Below are 25,701 nucleotides of genomic sequence, written 5' to 3'. Positions count from 1 at the left end.
GCAGAAGGTTTAAGTAGGCCCTTCCCCTAAGAGGTTATTCAAATGGCCAAGAGCCTGTCTCATGGGGCTCAATGTCATTGCCATTTGGGGAAATGCAAATTAGAACCACAGCGGGACACCACTCCACACCCCCAGACTGGCTACAACTAAGAAGACTGACAGTAGAAGAATGTTGGTGAACCGGCCCCTTAACCCACTGCTAAGAGAGCAAACTGGAACCACCATTTGGTAAAACCTCTTCGTAGTTGCTAATGAAGTACGCACGTATCCTATGACCTAAAAACCCCAATCCTAGATGTGTACCCAGCATGAATAACATAAATCAGGCACTAAAAGGCATATACACAAGAATGTCCACTGCAGCAAAACACCCGACAGCCACCCAAATGATACACCAACAGAGAAGTGGAGAAATAGGTTATGTTTCATTTATCGGATTGAAAAATACACAGCAATGCAGCGAACAAAGTATAGTTACAAGCAATCGCGTGGGTATGTTTCACACGCATAGTTTTGGGGCAAAAGAGATCACACACAAAAGGGTATACTCTCTACAGCTCTATTTATGTAAGACTCAAAAGTGGCCAAAGTTAATGTACACGTGAGCACAGTAGTTACCTTCTGGGAGGGAGGGAGGAAATAACTAGGAGTCGGGGGGAGGGGTGCTAGGGGAGAGGGGTGCCTCTGAGGTTCTGGGTGTGTTCCAGAGCAGATGTTGTCAACCTTGATGCTCTTGATATTTTGGGCTGGGTCCCTCTTTGCTGTGGGGTGCGCCTGCTCCGTTCCTGTCCTCGACGTGATAGACACCAGTAGCAAACGTCCCTGCCTCCAACTGGGACCCTCAGAAGTGCCTGCAGACATTGCCAATGTTCCCCGGGGGGTAGAGCCCAAATCCCCCAGGCTGAGGAGGCCCGTTTTATTGCTGGTCCTGGAGGGAGCTAGGTATGTGTGCTCACTTGCCAGGTCACTGACTTCTACATAGGATTTGTCAACTTCTCTGCACCCACATTAAACTTCAGAAGATTCTAAAATCAAAAACAGAGTCAGTGAATACTTAAAAGAACCAAAAATGTCAGAGCCCGCAGGGACAGTAGATGGCGTGTTGTTTAACATCTCGTTTGCAGGCAAGGGGGCTTGGGGTTGCCCGGGGCCCATGGCTGGTGGCCCCAGTGGCCAACTGAGTCAGGGGCTGATCCTTGGCTGGACCTCCAGAATGCGAACCCCATGTGGAAACAGGGCCGGTGGACATGGCGCCCCAGCACCCTGCAGAGAGCATTCTGAAAACCAACATCTCATGCAAACAGGATATTAGCTTTTGTCAGAGAGATCAAAACGGGCTTGAGGTTTTTCTTCACACCCTCAGCCTTGCCTGCGTGTGTCTCTCTCTCTGGCTTTATCTATTCATTTCTGTCCACAGGCAGGAAGAGATGGCAGCCGGGGAGACTCAGCTCTACGCCAAGGTCTCCAACAAGCTCAAGGTCCGCGGCCCGTCCTTGCTGCTGGAGCCCCTTCTGGGAATGGGCTTCCCGGTACACACCGCGTGAGTACTGTCCTGCTGGCCGCTGGACGTGCGTTCCCGGCCCACTGACGCTTCTGCCCCCACCACAGAACTGCAGGCAGCTCAGAGCACTTACTTCCTGCCCGAGGGGTGCGCTTTGCTGAGCGAGATACACTCTCAAAATACAGCCCTTCTCTGCTTTTTATAAATGACATACTCTTTGCCCTTTGGTCAAACTGTGCTGGCTGGCTGGTGGAGGGACCCTAAAAGTTGTGAAAGTCGGAAGCCATGTGTTATGGGGGCACTCCCATTTCTTAGGGTTTGGAGGGGCTTGGGCAGCCTCTTTGTGGTTCAGGGACCGAGACGACCCTGGGAGGCATTTCAGACTCCAGGCCGAAGGGAGCAGTGGAGGGCACCACCACCTAGGAAATATTTCTAAGTGGTGCGGGGGAACCAGTCACCCGTAGGCAAGATCTCTTCAATGTCTGCTGGTGAAAAGAGGTGGTTAAGAAACTACCGGAACAGTGTTGATCGATCCTGCTTACCCAAGGAGGAGGTCCCCGTACAGAAAATGTTCATCGTAGGACCCACCCTGTCAGAGAGAGACAAAGTCCCCAGAAGCCATGAGCTATGGTTGGCACATGGGATACTGATTTTTCAGACTTATTCACTCCTTGGACTGGGGACCAAGGTTTCCTGAAACGTTATAACAAAGCCCTGAGCAAACTAGCTGCCATCACTTTGAAGTTTCACCCTTTTCTTTTTCTTCTTTAAAAAAATTTTTTTAATGTTTACTTATTTTTGAGAGACAGAGCATGAGCGGGGGAGGGGCAGAGAGAGAGAGTGAGAGAGAGTGAGAGAGACAGAATATGAAGCAGGCTCCAGGCCCCGAGCTGCCAGCATGGAGCCCGACGCAGGGCTTGAACCCACAGACTGCAAGATCATGACCTGAGCCAGAATCGGACGCTTAACCAACGGAGCCAGCCAGGCGCCCCAAACTTCACCCTTTTCTTTTCTAATCCAAACCAGAACTTGGTCGCTTTATGTTGATAATAAACCGGGGGCCTTTGAAATGGGCAGCGGAGCCGTGTGCCAGGCCCCGCGCCGGGCACCTTCCCCCGGGTACAGCCAGGGATACCGAAGCCAGAGAACACAGGCGGTGGAGGGGTGGGGCCCTATTCTTGGCACCTCTAAAGCCCACCCTTTATGATGTTCTCGAAGCTGGACTCATGCTCAGAATGCCTTGTGATTTAAACCAATATCATCCTTGTCGGTATTCACCAAAGAGCAGCTCTGAGCAGCGTCACGTGGGTCCGCTGATCAACTCCAGCTGTCTCCAGGCTGGATTCCTGAGTGAGTTACCTTAGCCTCCTTCCATCCTGTCCAAGTTGGCCCTGTTCAGTTACCCCAGTGTCTGTATGTCCTGGGTTATAATGATGAGTGGGACAGGGCTGGGCCTCAGGGACCCTGCAGGCTGGTAGAGGAGGCAAACAGACACAAGCTCATAGACGAGGCAGGGTGGCCCTATGTGGGCAGGCTGGGGGTGGGGGGGCTCGGGGGAGGTTTCCTGGAGGTGGGAGCCCCCGAAGGAAAACGAGCAGGCGGGTGTGAGCAGGTCCGCGTTTTCAGAAATCACGGTGAGGCCGCACGGAGGCCTGGTCAGGGCATCCGGCTTCAAAGTCTAAGCAGTGCAGGCCCTCGTGGGGCCCCCAGCCCGGGCCCCATGTGCCACAGTGCTAGCCCTGCCTCTCCCATGCCCCCCACCCCCAAAGAAGGGAAGGCAAGGTCTGAATGCTCCTCCCGGTCTGCTCTCCTGTAGGCTGAAGGCTCTGGCGGCCACTGGAAGGAAGACAGCGGAAGAGGCGTCAGACTGGTGAGTGCGGCTGCCTCCACGGGTGTGCAGGGTGTTTGGCTTGAACTGGTCGGGCCTCGAGAGCTCCCCGGGGTGGGCGTGGGAGGGCCCCATACACCCTGGGCAGGCACCCTGCCCAACCAGCACCCGGGGAAAGGAATAAAGAGCCCGCATTTCAAACGGAAAACAGGGGCACCTGGGTGGCTCAGTAGATGAAGCGTCCAACTGCGGCTCAGGTCGTGACCTCACGGTTCGTGAGTCCGAAGCCCTTGTCGAGTTCTGCTCTCAGTGTAGAGCCCGCTTTGGATCCTCTGGCCCCCTCTCTCTGCCCCCCTCTGCCCACTCCCTCGCTCACGTGTGTACTCTCTCTGTCTCTCTCTCAAAAATACACATTAAAAAAAAGAAAAACAAAGTAGAGAGATTGAACTTGGAACAAGCCTTTCTTCACTTAAAAATCTGAGTTTATCCACATGTGACTGTCAAAGAAGGAAGAAACCCGCGCGATTTGTTGAGTAAATAGGGAAGAGCTATTTCTTCCGACATAAAATACAGGCCACCACTCTCTCAGGCTCCCTCGGATGGGGAGAGAATTTACTGGTGGCCCCGAATGGCGCCTAAGGCATCGGCACGTTGCACCTTAAGGGGGCCGGGTGGTGGGGGGCGGGGTGTGGAGCTCAGGGTGCCAGGAGGTTCTGCCACAAACCGGCTAGCGACTGTGCAGGCCGCCCACTGTCGCGGGCCTCCGCTTTCTGCTCTGGGATCACAGGTCCTCTTAACCCCCGGTCCCGCCTGAATGTGCCATGATGCCATCATTCTGTCCTGAGGCGGGAAGTCCCCTCACGCGCTGCTCTGGAAAACCACATCGAAAATCAAACACTAAAAACCGGGTCTCACCCAGCTGCGGTGCCCGCCCCGGAGCAGGATGGCAAATGAGGACAGTGGGCCTCTGAGGGGCCAGTGTGTCCTCAGCGGGGACCTCCTTCTTCCCCCAGAACCTCTAGGCCAAGGACAAAACATGCAACCCGTCTCCCAGGCAAAGGGAAACACCCAGAAGCCTCTGGGTGAGGCTAACTCTAAAGACAGTCGCCAAATTTGAATTTCAGATGAAACCCACGGTTTCAAGGGCCACGGTTCCTTCCCCCTGGTTACAATAGGTCAGCCAGACCACGAGTCCCACCGAGGCCCGGGGAGGCAGTGGGGTCCCCTAGGCTCAACCAGCAGTGGGGCGACCTTACCGAATCAGGGGAGCACAAATTCAGATGCCGTCAAAAACAGAGGGCAGCTTCAAGCGTCCACACGCGGTCTCTCACAGTCCCGGTGGCAATCGCAGCCGACCGCCCGGTTCCACGTCCAAGTACATGCCGTGGAAACACACAAAGGGCCTAAAAAGACACGGGCCAAGATCTTGATTACAGCGCCATGACATTTTTCAAAGAGAAACCAGTTTAAGTGTCCAGCAGCGGAACGGATGAGTGAAATATCACCCGCGAGTGTGACGGGCACCCACAGCCCTTCGAAGGGTCACTCGGACCCACTTAACCAGATGCCTCCGTGCCAGTGTGGATAAAGCACAAAAACGGGGTCGACGGAGAAAATGTAAACTGCAGAATAATTTAGGCAGCAGCTTGTGATTTACGCAAAACACACACGCGTGTTATCTACGGATTTGTTACTTGGGTTTCTAGGAGGAAAAAGCAAAGTGACAATAGAGGACGTGTTATCTACGGATTTGTTACTTGGGTTTCTAGGAGGAAAAAGCAAAGTGACAATAGAGGACACGTGTGTGCGGGGGGAAGGGGGTCAGGATAAAGGGTCAGAGCGCCCCCTGTTGGTATTTGTTTTTACTCTTAAGGAGACTGTATCTGTGCGAAACTAGTGTTTCCTCGAGGGGCGGCACACTGCCCGCTAAACTTACTTTCACATCCCGGGCACGTCTCTGAGTCATTAGAAAGTTGTCAAAACTGTGGATCCTGATGAATACCTGGTAAATACACTCCTCGTCCTTTATCTCATGTTTCCTAACCGGGACCCGTAACCGTACAATAAAATATGCGTGCAGTTTTAGGTATACCGTCTGCTTCCTGCTTTGGAGAAATTTCTGGAAGTAGAAATGTTAATGGAATTGTAGAATCGTCAGATGAAATGGGTATTTTAAGGCTCTTGGTGCGTCCTGGCAATTTGCTCATGTACACACAAATTTGCGCAAATTCGCTGCCCCTTTGACACCACTGGGCGTAACTTTTATCCTTTCAAAGGCATTTTGTTAGTTTGACAGATGAGCAAAATAGCACCTTGGGGTTGTCCCCATTCTTGTTTTTGTTAGTGAGAATGAACTTGAATTTGGGGTTGTAGGTCATGTCTCCTTGTCCTTAAAGTAAGCTTCTGAATGCAAAGAAAATATGTAATAGCCACCTAAATTTCGTCTATTTTTTTTCTGTAGTTTTAACTTTTACACTCCATTTGAAGTCTGCTACAATTAAAATGTGAAGTTTTTCTGCAAATTGTTCTCAACACTAAGGGGGGTGGCTGGGTCCCAAAGATCGCTTGAAGAGGTGCTGAGGTCTCCCGTCACCTTCTCTCATTTTCTCGGTCTCTGGCCTGGGAGTCAGACTAACGCAGGTCCGAGACTCGGGCGGCCCCTGAGCTGCTCCGCGGCCTGGGCCCGCTGAGTCCCGCCCGAGAGGGGCTGGGGGTGCAGCGTGGGTGCTGGACGCGCTCGGCACGGCCTGTTCCTCCGAGTTGCTGCCCTCCGTGGGGAAGGGTCCTTTTGTCCTGGCTTCGGGTGACAGCGCTGTTCTCTGTTACAGGCTACGTTGTCATCGCAACGACCCTTCTCTGGACGATCCCATCCCCCAGGAGTATGCCCTGTTCCTCTGCCCCACGGGGTCCCTGTTGGAACAACTTCAAGAGTTCTGGAGAGAGAGCAAGCGTCAGTGCACGAAGAACCGAGCTCATGAGATCTTCCCGCACATAACGCTCTGTGACTTCTTCACGGTGAGTCGGCCCCAACACGCCTTTAATGCTCATTACCAGGCCGCTGAAGCCATTTCCCTGAGATAACTAAGCGATGTTGGATACAACTGAGGGCAGCCACGTGATCTACTTCCCACGACTGTAGTATTAGCCGTCCTCTTCGTGTGGGACACCCTTTACTTTCCTCCTCAGCCTCATCCGGTCAACTCCTACGCATTCCGCAAAACCCCACTCACTTATCCCCTCCTTCTGTTAAGTCTCGCCCAGCTCCCCGGGCAGAAGGGGCTGCTGCCCTTTGTGCTCCCGTCATCTTTTGGCGTGTATCTCTCGTGGCACTGTCCATGTGGCGTGACCATGTGTCCGGTGCAGCCCTGCAGCCCCCACGAGGCTGAATCACCACAAGGTGGACGCCTCACTCACCTTTGTGCCCCGAGACCAGCACAGTGCCTCAGAGCGGGTGTTGCGGAAATGTGTGACGGATGAACTAAAGAACGGTCGCTGCTGGCCCTTGCAAGTGCGGAACCGTTCCCTGCTTCTGTGGGGACCGGCCCTGATTTAGAATATGGCCCAACACGCAGCTTCACAGGGGTCCTGGAAAGGGGAGAAGGACCTGGGCCACTCAGCAGAGAAGCAGGTGGGCATGAGAGAGAGGGAGGGGCCGACAGCCACTTCCTGTGTGGCTTCACACCAGACAAACCTGAAGAGGACGCCCTAGCCGGCCACCTCTGCCATCGGCAAGCTCTAAGGGGCCCACTCATTTCAGGGGCCCCGCCAGGGCCCGAGGAGCGCTCCGTGCCAGGCTCCACGGCGTGCAGGGGAAGGGGGCTGCGAGCCTCCGCCGGGAATGTTTCCAGCAGATTCCCCGGGAGCCTTTGACGGTCACCCCGGTTTGCCAGGGGCTGAGGGGAGGGGCTCCCAAGGCACAGACCCTTCAGTGCTAAAACCAGGAAAGTCCCGGGCACACTGGGGCGCGTGGGTCACCCTACTTTGCCGGCAACGGCGTTTGTGACGGTCAAGCTGTTTTCCAGCTTGTCCTTAGGAGCTCGTCAGGGAAAGGAAGCAGCCAGAGCCCGTGATGAAAATAACCCTCGAATGGGCCAAGCTTCATCACTCCAGCGAGGGGGCCACCTGGGCCTTTAGGTCCTCTTCCCACGTCCATGTCCAGACACACACACACACACACACACACACCTCCCTTCTCCTGCATTAGCCGCCCACCAACCCCCAGCCCCGTCCCACCCTGCCTGGCTGGCTGAGCAGCCGTTCCGGCAAAAGAGTGACAGGGAAATGCAGCCTCTGCCTTTGACGCTGCGAAAGGAAAAGGTCCAGCCTCCACGGGCGGGTGTCCATTGCGGCTCTGTTCATACACGACCCGGTGCCCCCAGACTACTGACCTGAGACCGAGAGACACGCTGTGGACAGACAGTCATTTATTCAGGGTTATGCCGTCCGTGCGTCAGGCGCGTTCCCAGGACCCGCGAGGGCCACAAAGACGCAACACACAGGGACGAGTTTAGCGAGCCGCTGGTCAGGGGGGACGTGAAAATGCATCTTAAAACTACAATGCAGCTGATTCGTACAAGAATGAAAGGTGCCGTGGGAAATTCGCGGGGAGCCAGTGCCAGGAAGCACAGGGCTGGGCTAACTTCCTGCTTGGGGGGGTGGGGGAGGGTCTACGTCTCACCGTGGTCTCACTGTGGTCTCACCGCGGTCCCACGTGGCCACGTGAGTCTTCCACATGGAGGAAGGTCTTCAAGCCCAGGAGGCACTTGGGCAGCGCTGAGCCCAGGAACCAGGAGTGGGGAAGGGCGGTGAGGGTCCGGCCAGTGCCCGCAGCCTGGCACTCAGGCTGAGCAGGGGGCCCGGAGCCGTGCATGCACTGTGGCTGCCTCCGAGTCTAGGAGAAGCCTCCAGAAGTCCGAACAGCTGAGCACAGCTGTGGGTTGAGTCAACATGACACAGAGGGACGAGAGGTAAGTCAGGGTGACAGGCGTTTCCAACCTGGACCCTTAGAGGACACTCCATTCCAAAAGGAATCTTACCTGGAAACTCTAAGAAACCGAGGCGGGGTGCAGAACAAATCCATAGCCCCAGACGCGGGGGCGAGAGAATCACGTTCCAGCACTGTGGCCACAAATAGGCTCGCGGGGCTGCCTGATCTGAATCAACTAAGCTAATAGCTGCCCTTCTGAAAAGCACATCCTTGTCTCTTCTCCCCTAGTGCGAGGACCACAAAGTGGAGTGTCTGTACGAGGCTCTAAAGAGAGCCGGGGACAGGATCCGGGGTTCCTTCCCCTTGGTCGTCCCTCTGGCTCTCCATTCTTCCATCAGCTACCTGGGCTTCTTCGTGAACGACAGCCCTGCGGACGTCATCCGGGAATTCGCCACGACGTTCGCCATGGAAGTGGCTGTCTTGGCAGGTAGGCAGCCCTGGCCAGTTGCACACGAAGGGCGCGGTTGACGGGGACCGACTGCTCTGTGTCCGGGGCCGTGCTCTGCTCCTCAGGCGCCGCGGGCCAGCCGCAGGGGGAGCGGGCTGCGGGCTGCGGGCTGCGGGCTGCTCCTTGCTGCCGCCGGCTGGGCTGGGCTCAGGGGACGCAGACGCCCTGGCCCAGGACGTTTCCATCGCCACCTCTCCCTTTTCAGCCAGCTCCTCCAACGTGGCCTGGCTCTGGGGCCGAACAGCTTAGCCGGAGCTAAATCTAATGAGCCAGGATGTCCTTGAGAAGGAAAGCAGACTCTGAAAGCAGAGGCCACCTTTTCTCCAAGTGGGAATACCTTTGTCTGCATCGATACGGGTTTTCAGAACACTGGGTGCGCTCCAGCTGCCTGGAAAGCTGTCCCAGGAGGAGACCTCGAGTGGTCACGTGATGACGGTGGATTACAGGCTGGTTCCCACACGGGGACGTCCGAGGCTCCCCAGCCCCATGCCCGCCTCGGGCAGATGCCCTCCCGGGGTCAGTGCTGTGTGTAAAACACAAGTCCTAGTTGGTTTTTGTTGATGTTTTAGGGAAGACCATAGTCTTTTCTCCATGGCCTCTTGGGGAAGGATGGTCGAGATTCACTTTGAGAAGCTTTGAGCCTCCCTTCTTCCCCAACCCCTGCGCTGGTCCGGAGACAGGATCCGCTGGGGTTCACGGGAGGGACTCTGGACTTGACCTCAGAAGACGAGCGTCTCTCCCTCGTCTCTGGTTAGCGCTGGGCTTTCATCAAGTCACATCAGCCCCAGAAGTCGCTCTTTCTCTGCAAATCGGCGAAGACTCTGGCCCTTCAAACAACGCAGCCTGTTTCTGTGGAGTTTCCCCCTCGGTCCTGACACAGGAAGTCAGTACAGTGTTGTGGTGGCTCCCGGCACCCTGGTGGAGAGACGCCACCCTTCCCCTCCGCAGGTGTCCAGGCCCCTTCTGATCTGGCCGCGCCAGGAGGTCACTGAATCCCGGATTTCCACTTGGAGGCTGGCCTCTGGGCTCCGGGGTCCTATTTGCTGGACGATTAGCAGCTTACCCCGTGGCTCTGTGGATTGGCGTCCTTTATAGAAACAAGAGTCAGGTGACGGCTCTTTAGTCTCCTTGCGGCCAAAAGGACAAGGTGGCCTCGTCCTGCCCTGCCCCATCAGCCCCTCGCCTCAAGGCACACAGGGCACCTCCCTTACGCACTGCATCCCCCAGTTGGGTCTCACTGGCCCCATTTTAAAAATGAAGAGACCGAAGCCGGCGAAGGGGAACATTCCTGTTCAAGGTCATTGGCGCGGGGGAATCGTGTCCCCTGAAATTCCTGTCCACCCTGAACCTTAGAAACAGGCTTTATTTGGAAACAGGGGCTCTGCAGACACAATTAGTTAAAATGAAGCCAGACTGGAAGCCAGGCTGGAGGGTGGGGTCTAAATTCAGCGACTAGTGGTCCTATGAGAGAGGAGAGAACACAGAGACACAGGGGTGGAGGCCATGGGGAGGACACAGGGACGCAAGGATGCGGCCACACGCCAGGGACCACCCGGAGCCCCAGGAGCTGGGTGCAGCAGGGAGGGGCCTCCCCAGAGCCTTCAGAGGGGGCGCAGCCCTGCGGACGCCTACAGACTTCTGGCCTCCAGACTGCGAGAGAGCACCTTTGTGTGGTTTTAAGCTCCCCAGTTTGTGGCCATTTGTGACCACAGCCCCCGGAAAGCAACAGGGTCCCCTAAGCGGGGGTCAGAGCAAGAACCTCAGTCCAGCTCGGTCTTGCTCGGCCCCACCCGGGTTCAGGCTGACCGGCCCTGGGCTCCGCCAGGGAGGCTCCGACCCCACAGCTCTCGCCCTGCCCTCCACGCCTGTGCCCTGGCCTGACCCCAAAGGGCTGGGGGGAGCCGGCCAGCTTCAGTGTGTCCCCATCAGGGCATCTGTGTCTGCCCCCAGAGACACGCCCCCAGAGGCAGAGGCTGGGGAGGGCGGACAAGACAAGGGCCCACGCAGAAGCCACGTGTGGTTCACGGATGACAACCGGCGTGGATCTTTCCCGGGCCACACTGACTCACGTGGCCAGGTGGTCCTCCGCCCACGGCCGAAGCACCCAAGAAAAGAATTTCCCCGCCACCCACACGTGCTCTCAATTTATGCTTCTCGCCTCGGCGGTTTCTTGTTTGCCGCTGAAGTCTCATGTAGCGGATGGGAGACATCACTGGGCCACCAGGTCTGGGCCCAGGAAGCAAGTGCAACATCCGGGCCACGTTCCAGGGGAGAACGGGGCCTGTCTGTTGGTATGCGTTGCCCGGGGGAGAGGTGGCCGGTAACCAGTAGTTACGAAAAGACTCCCGGAGATGTGAATCAAGAGACGGGTTTCAGCGCCGCCCCAGCAGGTGGCCCCCACCGTCCTCAGGTCGCTGCTGTGCAAACGCAAGCTCTTCCCAAGGTCGCCCCACCAGGAGAGGAGGGTGGCTCTAAAGCCAGGCCTACGTGGCACCAAAGTCTGCGTTCCCGTCGGTCACCGCCTCCCCCAAACACAAACTACTTTGTGGCCCAGAGGCCGTCGGATCCTGGCTGACCTCAGGGCCCTGGAATGAGGACCAGGAGGGCAGGATCCACCAGGGCAGAGGCCTCCCAATGACACCAGGGACCGACCACTCCGAGGGCTCCCTGCTTCGCCAAAGTGAGCGAAATGTGAGAGATGCCATCATGTTTGACACAGTTGGGTTCCCTGTGGCATTTTCTTCCCGAGACTCTGCAGCAGAACCAAAACCATCGGCCCAGAGTTCAAGGCTACGAGTCCAGGCAGCTGGGTAGTGTGTGCGCCCCGGAAAATGAACGGAGAAGCTGTGACTACATCCACTTTGATCAGAAGTTCGGGCCACTGGCTTGCAAACTGATAGGCTCCAAACACCCGGGCCTGTATCTCCACCCCTCCTCCTTCCTCCTCCTTATAGGATTTGCAGTACCCAGCTATGTCCTCTATAAGCTGAACTCTGGGGGGTGCCTGGGGGGCTCAGTCGGTTGAACGTCTGACTTCAGCTCAGGTCATGATCTCACGGTTCATGGGTTCAAGCCCCGCGTCGGTCTCTGTGCTCACAGCTCGGAGCCTGGAGCCTGCTTCGGATTCTGTGTCTGCCTCTCTCTCTGCCCCTCCCCCGCTCATGCTCACTTGCTCTCTCTCTCTCTCTCAAAAATGAATAGACGTTACAAAACTTTTTAAGCTGAACTCTGTGAAATGGCACAATCTGGGGGGAAGGAGGGGGCAGAGGCAGGAGGCACCAGGCAGACAGGCTTCGCATACCAGCCCTGGGCACGTAGCCGTCGTGGATGCATAACCACCCCACACACACGCAGCGCCCACGGTGGGGGTAAAAGCGCCCACCATCCTCGTGTTGACCTGGTTTCGCAGACTGCACCGTGAAGCCCTGCGCCAAGCAGCTGCACCTGACCCTGGCCCACAAGTTCTACCCCCACCACCAGAGGACGCTGGAGCAGCTGGCCAGAGCCATCCACCCAGGCCACAGCTGCCAGTGGACCGCCGTGCTGTACTCCCGAGACATGCGCTTCGTGCACTACCAGGTGAGCGAACCCAGGCCGGGAGCCTCGGCCGGAGTGGCCCTGGCCAGGCGGTTGAACTGGACACTCTCCAAGGGAGCCAAAGGCGGCCCACCGGTAGATAGAGCACTGACCCCCAGGAGCCCTCCTCCTCTGGAGGTATTTCAGGGAAAGGAAGTCCTTCTACTATTTTTTTAAAAATCGTTTCTATTTTTGCGCAAATTTAGAACTAGTATTCTTTTATGTATGACTGGCAGACACAAAAAAGTTTGAAAAAAACACCAGTACCATTTCTGGCAATAAAAAGTGGACTCTTGCAAAAATTTATGAGTACATGGTGTTGCTTATTAATTTGCTTAAACGACGATTTCAGTGAAACCTCACACAAGACTTCCTCCCCCGAGATGGATGGTTTAGATGGAAACCATGCAGTGCTCCTTTCAGACCCGTGGAAGTAGCATGGATGAATCCACCGTGTTCCGTGTTGTATGAAAGGCTATAAATAACCTTACGCCAAGGGAGGTGGATGTGAACGTCTAATTCTGCTCTAAGATCTTTCATGTTAGAAATAAGTAGTAATAAGAGATGATGGATATAGGTAGATAGATGAATAGATAATTGATAGATGTGGATAGATAGATGGTAGGTTAGACAGGTAGATAAGATAAATGATAGATAGATAGATAGATAGATAGATAGATAGATAGACAATAGATATGAATAAATAAGTAGATTAGAGAGATAGGTAGATATGGATACGTACGTAGAAAGATTAGATAGATAAGATAAACGGATGGATGGATGGATGGATAAATACATAGATACATAGATAGATACATAGACAGATGATAGATAGATGATAGGTAAATACCAGAATTCATTTCCAAACCTATCCAAAGAATTCTGTGCCATAGTCTGTCATCGGCTACTATCTGTCACCTGGACAGGCCCTGGAGTCGTAGAGCACAACCGGGGAGCCTGGGGGCAAAGGGCAGATGTCATCTCTCTCGTGCTGCCATCTTTCCCAGCCCAGGTTTGAGACATGAAAACGCTCGCGTCTTTTCCAGACCCTCAGGGCCCTATTTCAGTACAAACCCCAGAACGAAGACGAGCTGACACTAAGTCCGGGCGACTACATCTTCGTGGACCCCACCCAGCAGGAGGAAACCAGCGAGGGCTGGGTGATTGGGACCTCCCAGCGGACCGGCTGCCGGGGCTTCCTGCCCGAGAACTACACGGAGCAAGCCAATGAGTCTGACACTTGGGTCAAGCACAGGTGAGTACTGCCTCTAGCGGCAGCCCAAACGTCTTCTCTCTGATTAGCAGCCAAGAACGTCCCTCGGAAAACAGTGGTTGCCACGTGCTTGTAGACCATTCCATCACTGGGAAGAAAATTGCCTTCTCCATGCTGGTGACATTATCCCTGCAGGTATACGGTAAATATCTTGGCCGATCCATGGTTTTCTGCAAATAATGCTCAGAAAGCATGAATTGCTCTATGTGGCTTTTGAGATCGTAATCCCGAAACGACTGTAAAAACTTCCGTGTTATGGACCTGACAGATTATATCAGAGAGCCTGAGCTTGGCTTTACCTAGCCTTCGGCTCAGCGTGTCAATTGTCAAGTCCGAAGGTCCATTACTAGTTTTCTACTGCTCTGTAGCAGATGACCGTGAACTCCCCAGCTAAAGCAACACACGTTTATTACCTCATACTTTTCCTGCAGCAGGCATCCGGGCACGGCTTAGCTCGGGGTCTCTCGAGGCCACATTCAGGTTTCGGCTGGAGCTGGGGATTTACCTGAAGCCCAGGGTCCTCCCCCAAGCTCACGTGGTGTTGGCAGAACGCATCTCCCAGAAGCCGTGGGGCTCCTGGTGGCTTCTTTGCGTTCAGCTGGAGAATCTCTTCATTTTAGCACTTTTAGCCTCGTCTGGAGAGGCTGGGGTTGCTCGGAGTCATTAGGGACCGGTTCCTTTTGTCCCATTTACTTCCCTCCATTAATCTCTTTCCTCACATATGTTACTGTGAGCAACACAAGGAAGCCGGTGCTTGGAAATATTCTTAGCGACGCAACCAACTTCACTCAACGTGCTGCCACTACATGGTAGGGATCCCCCTTCCTCCAGTTTCCTGGAACGTGTGACTCTCACCAGCATCCATAAGACCACGAAGAGTCTGTCCAAAGTAATTTTTTTAGCGTGTGTCTCAAAATTCTCCCCACCTCCACCCACGGCTCAGTCCCAGAGCTGCTCCCGTATTTTAGGTATTTGTCACAGCAGCACCCCACGCTTAATACCAAGTTGAGGAGCAGTTAAGGTTCAGCCAGAGAAGCAGTAATTTATATACATACCCACACATACAATAGACATGCACTTATAAAATATAGAACATTTTGTATTTAATATACAAAAATTATTTATTAATAATGTAATAATGTCTATTTACATTATATTATTTATATTATAATGTATGGCCGTGTTACACACCACACACATACACACACATTTAAGGAATTGCCGTGTGTGACTGTTGGGGCTAGCTAAGCAAGGACAGGCAGGCAAGAAGGGAGGGAGGGGACCACAAACGTTGGAAGCCATGACTCATGGAAGCACTTGTCTGCCTCTGACAATCGGGGAGGAAACCCCCAGGCAGGTGGGGGAATGGTTGCAGGCACAGCTGCTATTTGGAATGGCTGAGCTCAAGGAAACCCTGAGCCTTTTTTAAAGACCTTCCAATGAAAGAAGTCAAGCTCCCCCACCCCCCACCCAGGATAATCTCCCTTTTCATTAACTTAAAGTCTGCCGACCGGGACTTTAATAGCATCTGCAAAATCTCTGCACAGCAGCACCCAGCTTAGTGTTTGGTTGGATAGCCAGGAAAAGGTGTGTGTATGCTTCCCACCACGACCTAAACTTCCCCTAAAAGAGACCGTTAAATCATGAAACAATGTATTAGTGAAATAAATTAGGATATATCCGTATAACACAATACTTGCAGTCTTTAAAAAGGGTCACAAGAAAGTATTTTACGTGCTGATATGGAAAAATCCAAGATAGGTTGCAGAACGCAGTGTATATTACAGAGCTATTTGTGGGGAAGGGTAAAGTAAAAAACCATTGTCTGTACATATATGTGCTTAATATGGATTTATATGCATGCCTGTGCCTAAACACTGCCCGGAAAAGAGAATCTCTAGAAACTTCCCACAGTGGTCCCCTGGGAGTTGGGAAAGGGGCTGGGGAAGAGAAAAGGACTTGGGGAAGGGACTTCACTCTCTACCATCCATGATTTGTAAGTATTTGAACCATATATATATATATATATATATATTACTTATTCAAAATATAAATTCATCCATTTTAAATTTGAAGAAAAGAATATAAGGACATGGGGTCAAAGAGACAATAAAGGGGGAGAAGTCAGACAAATCCAGGGCTAGGTTGCAGCCAGCATGCATGCTGTGAGATCCCTTCCCACACCTGATGCAAAAGGGACACAGCTTCCACAGAATGGTCACGGCCAACCAAGATGCGGTAGACCAGTTGTCTGCGAGAAACACCACCATGTGAGGGCAGACACGGCCATGGGTCCTGTGGGCTACCACAAAGTCATGGGCCATTGGTGCCACAAGGGACTGCAGAGATAATCCAATAGGGCCTCCTGTCCTGGAGAGTCGAGGACACTGCGGCCCAGGGAGGTGGGGAGGCTGGATGATGTCACACAATTAAGGAAACACTTGTTTCCCTTGAGAACCAACTCCATCCACCATCCAGTCCAGTGAACTGTTTAAGAAATCAGGAGATTCTGGTTATACCCTAACTGACCGTCGCAGTTCCAGGAAGGGTGAGGCAGGTCCTTCACTCCCTGCTCAGGATGTGAGAGCTTCACTGCCACTAGGAAGTTGGCAAACTGAGGTATTTCTAGAACTACATGGCGAAAACTCTGTAGAAGATGAGTTTTGGGCTCCTACATTTTTTGCTTCACAATTAATCCTCCAGCCACCTGTGGCCAACGTAACCATTCTGGACTTTACCCCTGACACTTCTGGGACTATTTTTCCTAAAGGCACGTTTCCCTTATGAATTAATAAATACTAAGAACAATTGAAACAAAAAAAGAGAAAAATAAGTCGTAGTAGGCTCGGCGATGGTGTGTCTGACTGGCCATGTTTTGGAAGCACCCCCATCCCCTCTGGGAGCTTTCAGGACTCCCACTTGGCATGTGCAACCACTGGCCTTACAGTGCCCGAGGACAGATGTGCACGTGCACCAGGAGCAGCCCCTACCTGCCAGAGGAGACACCCTTCTCGGTATGAGGTTGCATAGGTATGTTCTACCTATGCACATCTAGGTGTGTTCATTGCTTGGCGATTGAAACATCAGTCACCCATCACCAATACAATGCCAGCCTTTTCGAAATGGTCCCAGGCGTCTTTGGATTCACTGGGCAACAAAATCGCCCCCCAAAAATCTGTCCACGGCCTTGAAGAAGGAGATCAGAGGGGACCAGCATGATACGATGAGGGAATGTCTTCCTGGTTCAGAGTAGTTTTCAATGCTCTATGTAAAAGAATGGATATAGCATAATCTAGAACAAACAGCACAGAGGTTTTGAAGGTTAGAGCTCAGAGAACAGTTTGTCCTCTGGGCAGGGTGAGAAGATTTTCAAAACTAAAGCCACACCTGTCCAGTAATTTCCAAAGCCACAGAGTGAGTCGGTGGCAAATACCTCAGACGTAACAAAGGCACTGTCATGGGTTGAATCGTCTGCCCCAAATTTCTATGTTGAAGTCCTGGCCCCCAGCACCCCAGAACGTGACTATAGAGACGGGATCTTCACAGAGGTGATTAGGGTAGAATGAGGTCCCTAAGGTTGTCCTGACCCAATCTGACCAGTGTCCCTGTGCAAAGAGGGGATGAAGACACAGACACATGCAGAGGAACGACTGTATGAGGACACGGTGAGGACAGCATCCACACCTCCAAGACAAAGGCCTCAGGAAGAGCCAGCCCCGCCCACACCTGGATCTTGGACCTTGAACTCCAGCCCTGAGACAGTAAATGTCTGTGGTTGCAGCCACCTGGTCTGCGGCGCCTTGTTATAGCTGTCCCAGGAATCTACTATGAGGATGTGGTCTACACAACCCCACAGACTGCAGTTACGCCCTTTTTAAAAGCCACGGCGAATTTAAGCCCATCTATTTTCATGGTGTAAGTTGGCCATTAAGTAGTTCTCTTAAGTTCAAGAGAAAATCTGAACTATTTAAATGTTCAGTTATTTCCTTTCTCCTCTCGTTGTAATCTTGATTATATTTCCTTTGTTGGGGGGCCCGGGTGGCTCAGTCGGTTAAGCGTCTGACTCTTGACCTCAGCTCAAGTCTTGAACTCAGGGTCGTGAGTTCAAGTCCCACGTTGGGCTCTGCCCTGGGTGTGAAGGCTACTCTGAAAAAAAAACTTGCGTTTGACAGACAGGTAAAAAACAATTTGGTTTTCTCTCCGACTGTAGACTTCACAGATGTTATTTATAGATAAGGAGGCTTCGCTGTCTGTGAGGTAGAAGAGCACTAGCAGGATGTGCCATTCCCTCCCCCCCACCCCCGCCCCGGAAGAGGAAACCCACGACGTTTCCTTTGTCAGTAGGAGACTGCGAATGGGGCCTCTGCTATGGGAGGAGGGGAGAATGTCAGCGGTCTGGACGTGGATTCCAGTGTTCTTGGTCCACTTATGGCCAACAAAAGCCCGCACCTCTCAGGAGCTGGCCACCGACACTGTGACAATACATGAGCAGAAGAAATCCATGTGACCTGGATCCCGCCAGTGGGAGTTTCCAGCACAAGGCAGGGCAACAACCCGAAAATAGAAGGTACAACTTGCAGACATTTTGAGAAGTGCACTCGCCAAATCAAAACGCCACGCAGGCATGAATGGTCCAGGGCACGAGGCGGTGTCTGTGGGAGGCCAGTGGCCAGAGCCTGGGGTGCAGGGGGCATGCTCCCGGGGAGCCCCAGAATCTGGCCCTGGTCAGGTCTCAGCATGAACTTGTGGGGGCTAGCGGTGACTGCGGGTGAATCGGGGACATGACGTCTGTATGGGAGAAATACAGACGTTCACACACAGGCCGAGGAAGTACAAACACACCACGTTCATGACTGAGGAAGAAGAATCGTGAATGTATCGATTCCTCTCAGATTCACTTCCAGGTTTAATGAAATTGCAGGAAAAGATCCCAACGGAATCATTTGCTGGAACTCTACCGAATGGTTGAAAAGTTTGTCTGGAAGAATGTACAGGAGAAGAGCTGAGAAAACTTTGAAAAATAAAAATAATGAGAAGAGATAGTTACTCTAGGATGTTAAAAACCTATTATAAACCGACGATATAGTCCTGGATTGAGGGAAAGAGAAAAACAGATCAGTGGCACAAAACAGATACCAGAGTGGGGAACCTGGCCCGTCAGGAAGTTTACAAACTGCTCGACACATCAGAAGCAGAGGAAGAAACGGGCATAAAACGAACGGTATTTTATGTGGCCTCACCTCATGCACAGAACTCCATTCCCGACAAAGATGAGAATTGAACGGAAGCAGAAAATCATGTCAGGTAGAATGCACTTTAAATGAATGTATTTCTGATTTCTACACTGAGGGGAGCTTTGAAAGCATACAAGTAGTGGAAGGAGTCTTTTTTGTGTGTTTATTTTTGAGAGAGCACGAGCAGGGGAGGGGCAGAGAGAGAGGGAGACCCAGAATCCGAAGCAGGCTCCAGGCTCCGAGCTGGCAGCACAGAGCCCGACGTGGGGCTCGAACTCGCGAACAGTGAGATCATGACCTGAGCCGAAGTCTGACTTAACTGACGGAGCCACCCAGACGCCCCCAGAAGGAGTCTTAATCAGAGACCTAGTAGATCGGTCTTTAACACTGACTATTAAAGGCTTAGAATTTAAGGGTTTGGGGCGTTAAGAACAATGAAGTACACTACAGTCGGAAGGTCAGGAGGAGAGCAATGCTCTTTGGAGCACAGGAATGAGGACGATGAGCCCTGATCGGTCATCCCCGTGAGCACATCACCTCCCCTTCTCTCCCTCCGTGACCACACCGGCTGCGACCCGGGTGTCCGCCCTCCAGATGATTGAAGAGTGAAGGTCACTCTTGGCCACAGTGACAGGTGAACAGTCAGAAGAGAGGCCACCAGCTCTGGCCACCAGGTCACCCGCCCACCTGCAGCCTGGGCCCACGTGCCCTTCTCCCCCATCAGACCACACCGGGCTTTGGGAACTCCTGCCCAGGGGCCCACGGCGCCCCACACCCCGTGCCCCCAGGCATCCCACGCCCTCCGAGGGCTCCGCTCCAGCATCTGCCCTTCCCAAGACTCTCCCCCCGTCATTCCCGCCACCAAACAAACACGCCGCTATCCTTAAAAACAAACTCAAGCACAAGCCCTTTTTTTCTTGTTTCCCTTTCTAGCTACTGCTCCTCTTCTCCACTCAGATTGTAGATTTTTAAAATTAAATTAATTAATTAATTTCATCATAAGTATACTCTTTGATCCCCATCATCTATTAACCCATCCCCCACCCACCTCCCCTCTAGTGACCATCAGTTTGCTCTCTGCAGTTGAGTCTGTTTCTTGATTTCTCTCTCTCTCTCTCTCTCTCTCTCTCTCTCTCTCTCTTTTTCCCCCCTTTGCTCATTTGTTTCGTTTCCCAAATTCCACATGAGTGAGGTCATACGATATTTGGCTTTCTCTGACTGATTGATTTCACTCAGCATAATACCCTCCAGCTCCATCCACGCTGTTGCAAATGGCAAGATTTCATTCTTTTTGATGGCTGAGTAATACTCCATTGTATCTATATACCACATCTTCTTTATCCATTCATCAGCTGGTGGACACTTGGGCTCTCTCCGTGCTACTGTAGATAATGCTGCTATAAACATAGGGGTGTACATATCCCTTTGAATTCGTGTTTTGTGTTTGGGGGGTAAATACCCAGTAGCACAATTACTGGATCGATGGGTAATTCTGTTTTTAACTTTCCGAAGAACTTCCGTACTGTTTTCCAGAGCAGCTGCACCAGTTTGCATTCCCACCAATGGTGCACGAGGGCTCTCCTTTCTCCACATCCTCGCCAACACCTGCTGTTTCTTGGGTTGTTAATTTTAGCCAGTCTGACAGGTGTGAGGTGATAGACCACTGTGGTTTTGATTTGCATTTGCCTGATGATGAGTGATGATGAGCATCTTTTCATGTGTCTGTTGGCCGCCTGAACGTCTTCTTTGGAGACACGTCTGTTCGTGTCTTCTGCCCATTTTTAGTTGGATTATTTGGTTGTTGACTATAGGTTATTTTTATATTTATTTTTTTAAGTTTGTTACTTTTATTTTGAGAGAGAGAGAGAGCATGCACACAGGAGGGGCAAAGAGAGAAAGAGACAGACAGAATCCCATGCAGACTCCACGCTGTCAGCACAGAGCCCGACACAGGGCTTGAGCTCACAAAACATGAGATCGTGACCCGAGCCGAAATCAAGTCAGAGGCTCAACTGACTAAGCCACCCAGGTGCCCCGACTGTAGATTATTTCAACATAGAATTTATAAACATGATTTCTCCTTTGATAAAATGAATTTCCGATAGGGAACTTGGCCAGTTTCTTGCTCGTGGAGCAGGTAGATGCCCTTCTCTGTCCTCCTCTGGCCGCTCTCCCTGTTCCTTCCAGACACACTCACTTGGGGCACCTGCATGGCCCCTCTCATGTTGAGGAGCTCACCCCACTCTATTTAGCTGTAACTTTTCCCCCTCCGTCCTTCCCAGGCCACCTGGAGGCGTGTCCACCTCACAGCATCTCTCTTGGTTGGTCGGACAGGTAGCGATTTCTTCCCTGCATCCTACCCCTTTCCTCCGTGTTTCCCTAGATCTTAATGTGTCTCTTCACTGCTTATTCATTCTTATATCCCAACCACACCTATCTTCCCACTGTTGGCTATTTCAGAAGGTGAATCTACGAGGACGTGGTACTGGGTTGCCTGGACCACCCTACCGCACAACAGACCCGGGGGTGGAAACCACCCGCATCTATTCTGTCAGGGTCACAGGCTGCAAGTCCAGGATCAGGGTGTCAGCAGGCCTGGTTCCTCCAGAGGCCCCTCTCTTTGGCGTGTAGACGGCCACCTTCCTGGAGCTTCTTCATGGTCTTTCCTCTGTGCCAGCATCCATGTGTTTCTCTGTACCTCCTGGTCTCTTCTTATAATGTAGAATCGGGCCTCACTGCTGACCACATTTTACTGTAATTACCTCTTTAAAGACTCTGTTTCCAATAAAGTCATGCTCTGAGGTACTGGGGGTCAGGACTCCAAATGTCAAGGAGACACGGCTCAGCCCATAACCGGTGGCGACAGTCATGACGGACAACCAGGATTTACTCGGGATTTGTTATGCGCTGAGCACTGAGCTCCTTGAACACACCATTGTGTTGTGTCCTCGACAATGACCTTACCTGCCCATCTTGTCGTGAGCATTCCCACACACACGTGTGACCAGATGCGGGCAAGTCGCTTCCCAATGCCTTCATGACAAGAGCACCCTCGTTTCTTCCTCCACAGGACGTACACCTTCAGCCTGGCCATGGACCTGGCCTCCAGAAAGGACGGGGAAGCCAGCAGCAGGCGAAACGGAGAACCGCACCCTCCACAGACGCCGAGGGACGTTAGCAGCATCCAGGCTTTACAGGTGACAGAATTCCCTGCTTTACAAGGTGAACGAAGGGAAACCACACTTTATGTCAACTCCCTGGGAGACTCAGGCCCTCGGGTACGGCTACAGACCCAGGGGGCAGAGGGATGGACACCCCATAGCTGTGAGCCGGGCTGCGAGCCCCTCACGGCAGCCTGCTGGGCGTTGCAAGAACACAAAGCATGTGTCTGTCATTCTGTCAGTAATGATGCCAGGACATAAGGCAGGGAAAACGCAGGGACACAGCCCTACCCAGAATCCCGGACTCTAATACCAATGATCTCATCAGCAAGTTGTGTGACCCTGAAGAAGCCGCCTCCCCCAGAGCCCCAAAAGTTGGAGGTTCTGAGCTTTCAAGTCTGCACTGGGAGAGAGGATGCTGGTGCTCGGTAATCGTGAGGGCCAGAGGCCGCAGGGCCAGGCGTTGGGGCACAGCAAGGGCACGGAGGCCCTGCCACCCGCAAGGCGTACGTGCATGGGTGAAGGCTGCCCGCAGGACCTCCTCGGAGCAGGCAGCCCCTCCTCCAAAGCACACAAGTGACATGGTGTCCCCGACGCCATCAGGGCGATGGGCAGGCTGGCCCTCTGGTTCCTTTCCCAGGAAGCCCCAGGGGGCAGGGCAGCACGTGCAACCAGCCCTTGACCACTTCCCGCTTCAGTGGGGGTGCCTCTCTGACCCGAGGAGTCTCCAAAGTGGTCCCTCCACGCCCCGCCTCTTGTGCCCCCACACTGCGCGAGGACTTCATCCCGGCCACCTCCAGCCAGCATGGGATATGTCTGTCCTCACTTTACAGATGGGAAGACTGAGACTTATGGAGGGGAGGAAGCTTGCGGGGGCCACTCAGGCACGTAAGCGCCCCTGAACTTGGTTGTTTTGGAGGACTACGGGAAACAAGGTACACACCACAGGCCAGGCCCTTAGTGCTGAGAGTCTGTTCCTGCGCAGAGAGCAGGCCTGTGCTGTCTGGCTTGTCCCTGTGTCCTCAGCACCTGGCTCAGGGCCTGGTTTGTAAGTCTCATTGGATGAATCACCAAATGACCAAATGAAGACCCTCATCGGGACTCTTGATCGAATCACCCTAAATCCAAACTCGCCCTCCTTCCCTAAGAAGCCACCAGCCCCTCAGAGGCTGCCTCCAGGCTGAGGTGGGCTTGGTCCAGACGAGAGCTGAGCACAGGATGCTGGGCACTGGGGAGGCCACAGATTGTCCCCTGTAGATGGATCTCCAGTTCCAGAGCGGCCCCGGGCAGAGCGGCCGCTGGCTGGGAGCCAGAGACAGACAAAACCGGGGCTCCTTTACCCAGACTGCCCAGACTCTGGAAGGCACAGCGGAGGCGGGACTTGTCCCCCTTGGTAGGCTGCAGGGGAGAGGGCATGGACTGGGGTGGGGCTCCCTGAGGCCGTGCCCCCCTTTCCAGATGGAGGGCGGGAGAAGCTGGAACGGGAGGGTCGGCCCACAGATTGGCCTGTGTCTGAACTTGCCGCGGCTCTAAATGGGCGAAAGCCCGACAGACGTCTCCCTGCGAGCCGAATGCTCCTCGCCTGCTCTGAGGTCCCCCCCCGGCATGGTAAGGAGAGAATACAGTGGCATCAGCTTTGGTGAATGTATGTCAGTAGGCTGAAGAACGGCCCCAAAGATATGGGGAGCTAATCCCTGGAACCTGCAAATGGTCTCTTATAAGGAGGAAGCGTCTTTGCGTGTGGGGCTGAGCTAAGGGTCTTGATGGGGAGTGTCCTGGGGGGCCTAAATCTAATCACAGCAGCCACTAGGAGAGGGAGAAACAGGGGATCTGACCCACAGGGAAGAAAAGAGCACGCAGATACACAGAGGAGGAGGCTGTGTTGAGTATCGGGACAGAGACTGAAGTGTCTCAGCCAAATCCAGGGATTGCTGGGGCCCCGGAGCTGAGAAAGCCAGGAAGGATCACCCCCTAGAGCCTCAGAGGGAGCACGGCTCTGCTGATATGGTGACTTCGGAATTCTAGCCTCCAGACTCTGAAGGAACACATGTCTTTTGCTCTCAGCCTCCAGGCGGTGATGCGTTGTTACAGCAGCAACACTTAACCTCCACCCGGGGACCTCGTGTCTAAAGAGGTGACACGGCCCTGGTATCTCCTGGACCCCCAAAGCAAGGTCATTCCACTTCCCGTGGACCCTGCACTTTTTCTTGATACGCCTGTTGCAAAGCTCTGCATTTCAAATTTCAAATGCTCCAAATTTAAAAACCCAGGGAAGAAGATGCTCCAAACTCAAAACCCCAGCCCAAAGTGATCAACAGTACTTGGAGACTCAGTAAGCAGACTAAGGCTGGGAGCCCTGTGTGTCCTGCAATCTGCCTGCAGACAGGGGGCAAGGATGAGACATTTTAATGTTCATCCTCCTGGGGAAAGGCATCCTGGTGGAAATAAGCATCAACCATACTTCACAAGTGGAAGACAAGACCAACCTCCCTTTGGTGCTCTACCCGAGAAGGTGGGTGTTTGCCTCCAGAACCAAACGTCTGCACCCTGTATTAAGAGACCATCATAATATTGGCTTTGCTTTGACCATATGTCCACTTTGGAGCATGGGCCCAGAGGCCCTGAGAACCTGTGCATGGAGACTTGGAATGTTCCACGGGCTCACAAGCAACGCATTTCATGCACACATCAGAAGGCAGACAGACTGGCCAGGAATGGCCAGCGGGTTAAGCCGCTGGAGACTGTGCGTGGCTGTGGACTTCACGAGGGACGAGGGTCTGGCAGGAGCTGTCCGTGGTACTGGCCCCAAGAACTCCATGAGGCACGTGGTGTTTGCCCGCCACCTCCTTCTCAGCACGTCCCAACACATGGTGCCACTTGACCCTGCCGACAAACTCAGAGAAGTGCTGAGAAAGGAGGCAGCTGGTGCAGACCCTCCAGGCTCCACTCTGTTTGCAGAATCAAATCTGAAAGGGAACGGCCAGTAGCATTGCCTGGGGTACAGATGTGTCATTGTCTCTCCAGGGTGCTGGGTGTCCAAGGCATCTGCGTTTTCCATTCTAGGATTTGGGAGAAATCAGAGCGGGCCTGGGGATTGGTGATGGGGCTCCATGCTGAGGAGGGCCATGTCTTGCCGCCTCCCTTCCTTACTCCACTCTGCAGCAAAAACACACAATATCAGCTCCTTCCTTCTCACCTCTAAGCCCAGCCTCAAACTGCTATGAGGCCAAAGATGGGAAGCAGGAGGAAAGGGTCCATCTGCGGAAAAGGAACTGGGCAAAGACAAGCTGACCACCAGCTACAGCTGCCTGCCCAGTGCCCTTCTCATTCTGACCATCCCTGGTGAGCTTGGCCAGTCCATCCTGGTGACTTTGGCCCATTCATCCCCAGTGACCTTGGCCCACCATCCCCGGTGACCTTGGCTCCAGGCATGACCAAGTTCCATGTCCTACCTGAAGTCCCCCCAGCCCTCCTGCTGTGGTAGGACTTGCCACCTCTGCCTCTCATCTTCTTCTGTGACTCATCTTTCTATGTTTTTCCCTTGGTCCCAATGAGATCCAAGGTCCCTACGTGGGGAATCTGTGAACTGAAGCTTGTGTCCTAGTCTCTGACATGCATGCTCCCAGTATGCTAGGCCCCAGGGATGCTGACAGCAGTATCTACATGCAGAGAAAATACACAGTATCTATTATA

The 25,701-nt window shown here is 53.3% G+C and overlaps 1 protein-coding gene across 5 annotated transcripts in view; it reads left to right on the top strand.

The window, feature by feature from the left end:
• Positions 1–1,382: 1,382 nt before the first annotated feature.
• UBASH3A (ubiquitin associated and SH3 domain containing A) overlaps positions 1,383–25,701 on the top strand; it is a 40,170-nt gene continuing 15,851 nt past the window's right edge. For 2 of the 5 annotated variants that reach the window (XM_003991367.4, XM_045036568.1), the window contains exons 1-7: positions 1,384–1,540; positions 3,318–3,371; positions 6,158–6,344; positions 8,545–8,743; positions 12,174–12,343; positions 13,387–13,595; positions 21,918–22,044. In XM_003991367.4, coding sequence (XP_003991416.2) covers positions 1,428–1,540; positions 3,318–3,371; positions 6,158–6,344; positions 8,545–8,743; positions 12,174–12,343; positions 13,387–13,595; positions 21,918–22,044 — 1,059 coding nt within the window. In that variant the 5' untranslated portion in view covers positions 1,384–1,427. Of the gene's footprint in view, positions 1,541–3,317; positions 3,372–6,157; positions 6,345–8,544; positions 8,744–12,173; positions 12,344–13,386; positions 13,596–21,917; positions 22,045–25,701 lie in introns of all 5 variants that reach the window. The other 3 variants (XM_003991368.4, XM_019839345.3, XM_006935839.3) reach the window with 2 other exon arrangements.

This window comes from Felis catus, chromosome C2 (assembly GCF_018350175.1).
Source record: "Felis catus isolate Fca126 chromosome C2, F.catus_Fca126_mat1.0, whole genome shotgun sequence".
In the NCBI taxonomy this organism is placed as follows: Eukaryota; Metazoa; Chordata; class Mammalia; order Carnivora; family Felidae; genus Felis; species Felis catus.
Note: the sequence above shows the minus strand (reverse complement) of the source record. Positions and strands in the feature narration are given on the sequence as shown.